This window comes from Eucyclogobius newberryi, unplaced genomic scaffold (assembly GCF_026437365.1).
Source record: "Eucyclogobius newberryi isolate DKJ021-1_F unplaced genomic scaffold, fEucNew1.0.hap1 SCAF_6, whole genome shotgun sequence".
Lineage (NCBI taxonomy): Eukaryota > Metazoa > Chordata > Actinopteri > Gobiiformes > Gobiidae > Eucyclogobius > Eucyclogobius newberryi.
This window is the reverse complement of record NW_027316278.1, coordinates 8605442-8609565: the sequence shown is the minus strand read 5'-3', so window position 1 is coordinate 8609565 and position 4124 is coordinate 8605442. Positions and strand designations below refer to the sequence as shown.

The window sequence follows — 4124 nt, the reverse complement described above, 5'->3', positions numbered from 1 at the left end:
CTCGTTCATCATGTGGAACGGAGCGAAGGTCCTTCTGCATCGTGACTGTTGTAAACGCACTGAGCAGCTGCAGGAGACACACAGACACCTGACTTTTATTTTAGTTTTTTACAGTTTTGGGATTAATCTGAAGTATCACCAACGTGAGAGTGATGACATCTTCACTTCAGAGCCCTGTAATCATTGTGTAATTTGTGAAACATTATTGATCAAACATAATAGATATTTAAGGCCTCGGCCGGGCACATGGAGGGGTAAGAAGTGTGAGACAGAGACCTTGCAGCTTGTATTTGATTTTATTATTTGATTATTTTACCAGACATGTCAGCTATTTTTGCAATAATAACAACAACAACAAACAACTTAAGATGTTCATGAACAATAAACCAATTTGTCTCTGTGGAGGGAGTAATGAGTTGTGCACCAGAAACAAAGTGGATGATAAATCAATATTTGATACGGCTCTCTTCACTTAACTAAGTTTCCAATGAGTCTAAAATTGAAAGAACCTCAGTTTTGGCTAGAAGTTTCACCATGTTTATGATATTCATATTTATTTTACAGAGTGGAGCTCATGAAGCACATACTGACAGAAGCACACACTTTCATTCAGATGACCAGTGTCATTCAGTGGTTCAAAAGGAAAGTTGTTTTTAAAAAGCAAAGACGCATAATCAGAGGAGATTTTCAGGAGCGCTTTGTGAAACAGATCCTGTTCCTCTGGAAAGTGTTCAATGAGCTTTTGTTTACAGGCGTCCAGAGACACACTCACAAGACACATGTCTGAAGAAGTCACAACTCCCATAAGAATGTTGTCCTGACACAAAAGAGCGTTTGCTTCACCTGAAGCTTTCTTTAACTTCTCTAAAATGGATGTGGGCCCAATCTTTAAATAATGAACACACATCCACATAAGAACAAGTATAATAAAACCTAAAAACATGGTCATTGTGAATGTCATTTTGTCCTCATACGGTGTGAATGTCTCAACCACAGCTGTCTGCAGTTCACCAATGATATTTAATACAGAGACTGAACTACTAGAAACACCACCTGAACTTCCTTTCACTTTCCATTTCGCATTATCTTCAAGTACACGATCTTCATATTCAAAACTTGACTTATCAAGTGCAGGTTCAGAAAATGGAAAAGTGGGTAAAGTGGGTAAGAAAAACAAAATTAGACAAAAAACTATACAAAGTAGACTTAGGAAGAGTAGTTTTATGAAAGTCTGGAAACAGAAGTTAAGGTGAAGGTTAAGGTAGACCTTATTAGTGATGATGAAAGGTGTTACTTTCTCTTGACTGACTCTGTTGATGAACCTTATGGCCTTTTTGTAGTGGTCAGGCTCTTGAATGATCAGATGTAGTTGTTGTGGAATCTCAATGCTCCAAACTCCACAGTCAGAGTCACTGTGAACATCTTCATCAGCAGGAATAATAACTTTGACCATCGGGGAGTTCTGGAGTTGGTGGTTGGGCAAACAGAGCACTTGCAGCAGCTGCTCTCTGAAGTCTGGACGACTGACCTCCAGGTATGTGAGGTGGCTGAGGTACAGAGGGATGGACAGGTCCTTCTGCAGCAGCACAGGCACTATGTGTGTCCTCTGCAGACTGTCTCTGAACAGGGACATGTTGACCTCCAGCAGACACCACTGGCTCTTCACAAAGTCCTGGCTCAGGACCAGCAGCACCTTCTGACTCTGCTGGATGCAGTCGGACATGTTCTCCAGGATGGGACGTCCTGGAATGAAGTCCCTTTCGTGGAAGCACACCCTCAGGCCCCTGTCCTCCAGCTCCTGGATCAGAGCGTGTGTCCAGAGAAGGTCAGCGCTGCTGTAGATCACAAAGACGTGGAAGGACTCTCCATCTGTGAGCTCCGGGGGAACAAAGACCTGAGGAGGCAGGACATCTGGAGGGTGGCCTTCCATGATCTGCCAAAAAACAGCATCAACATTGTGAAGAAGAAAAAAACAGTCACAGAATTTAAGTTTCTCAAATTTAATGTAAACCAAAAATCTCAGCACAAAAACACAATTTTAGCTGTTACATTACACATTACACATTACACTTTACACGTTACACATTACAAGTTACACTTTACACATTACACTTTACACATTAGACATTACACTTTACACATTACACTTTACACATTACACTTTACACGTTACATGTTACATGTTACACGTTACACTTTACACTTTACACGTTACAAGTTACACTTTACACATTACACTTTACACATTACACTTTACACATTAGACATTACACTTTACACATTACACGTTACACATTACAAGTTACACTTTACACATTACACTTTACACATTACACGTTACACGTTACACGTTACACGTTACACTTTACACTTTACACGTTACAAGTTACACTTTACACATTACACTTTACACATTACACTTTACACATTAGACATTACACTTTACACATTACACGTTACACATTACAAGTTACACTTTACACATTACACTTTACACATTACACGTTACACGTTACACGTTACACGTTACACGTTACACTTTACACTTTACACGTTACACATTACACGTTACACGTTACACGTTACACATTACACGTTACACGTTACACGTTACACGTTACACTTTACAAGTTACACTTTACACATTACACTTTACACATTACACTTTACACATTACACTTTACACATTAGACATTACACTTTACACATTACACATTACACGTTACACATTACAAGTTACACTTTACACATTACACTTTACATGTTACACGTTACACGTTACACGTTACACTTTACAAGTTACACTTTACACATTACACTTTACACATTACACTTTACACATTAGACATTACACTTTACACATTACACGTTACACATTACAAGTTACACTTTACACATTACACTTTACACATTACACGTTACACGTTACACGTTACACGTTACACGTTACACTTTACACTTTACACGTTACACATTACACGTTACACGTTACACGTTACATGTTACACGTATGCATAAATGTTACTCTCACCCTGATAGAACCTGTTCTACTGCTGTTCAACCAACCAATCTAGTTTTCCTGTGTCAATAAAAGTACGAACATTTGGACATTGAGTGAGTGTTAATTTCTAGAAATTAAACAACTAGAATAAACATGTCCTACCATCCATCCATCCATCCATCTTCTGCCGCTTTATCTGCCGCTTTATATTTATTTGTCATGTCCTACTACAACTATATAACTATACAACTACATAACTATACAACTATATAACTATACAACTACATAACTATACAACTATATAACTATACAACTACATAACTATACAACTATATAACTATACAACTATATAACTATACAACTACATAACTATACAACTATATAACTATACAACTACATAACTATACAACTATATAACTATACAACTACATAACTATACAACTATATAACTATACAACTATATAACTATACAACTATATAACTATACAACTACATAACTATACAACTATATAACTATACAACTACATAACTATACAACTATATAACTATACTATTATATAACTATACAACTATATAACTATACTATTATATAACTATACAACTATATAACTATACAACTACATAACTATACAACTATATAACTATACTATTATATAACTATACAACTATATAACTATACTACTATATAACTATACAACTATATAACTATACAACTATATAACTATACTACTATATAACTATACAACTATATAACTATACAACTATATAACTATACAACTATATAACTATACAACTATATAACTATACTACTATATAACTATACAACTATATAACTATACAACTATATAACTATACTACTATATAACTATACTATTATATAACTATACAACTATATAACTATACTACTATATAACTATACAACTATATAACTATACAACTATATAACTATACTACTATATAACTATACAACTATATAACTATACAACTATATAACTATACTACTATATAACTATACAACTATATAACTATACAGTTATATAACTATACAACTTTATAACTATACAATTATATAACTATACAACTATATAACTATACAGTTATATAACTATACAACTTTATAACT

The 4124-nt window shown here is 34.5% G+C and overlaps 1 protein-coding gene across 1 annotated transcript; it reads right to left on the bottom strand.

Annotated features, from left to right (window-relative positions):
- Positions 1-572: 572 nt before the first annotated feature.
- On the bottom strand, positions 573-1931 carry LOC140346863 (uncharacterized). Its single transcript, XM_072433084.1, has 2 exons — positions 1198-1931; positions 573-586 (listed from the first exon to the last, which is right to left on the bottom strand). The coding sequence occupies exons 1-2, from the start codon at positions 1928-1930 to the stop codon at positions 573-575; spliced, it is 747 nt and encodes a 248-aa protein (XP_072289185.1). The 5' UTR covers position 1931.
- Between the last annotated feature and the right edge of the window lie 2193 nt (positions 1932-4124).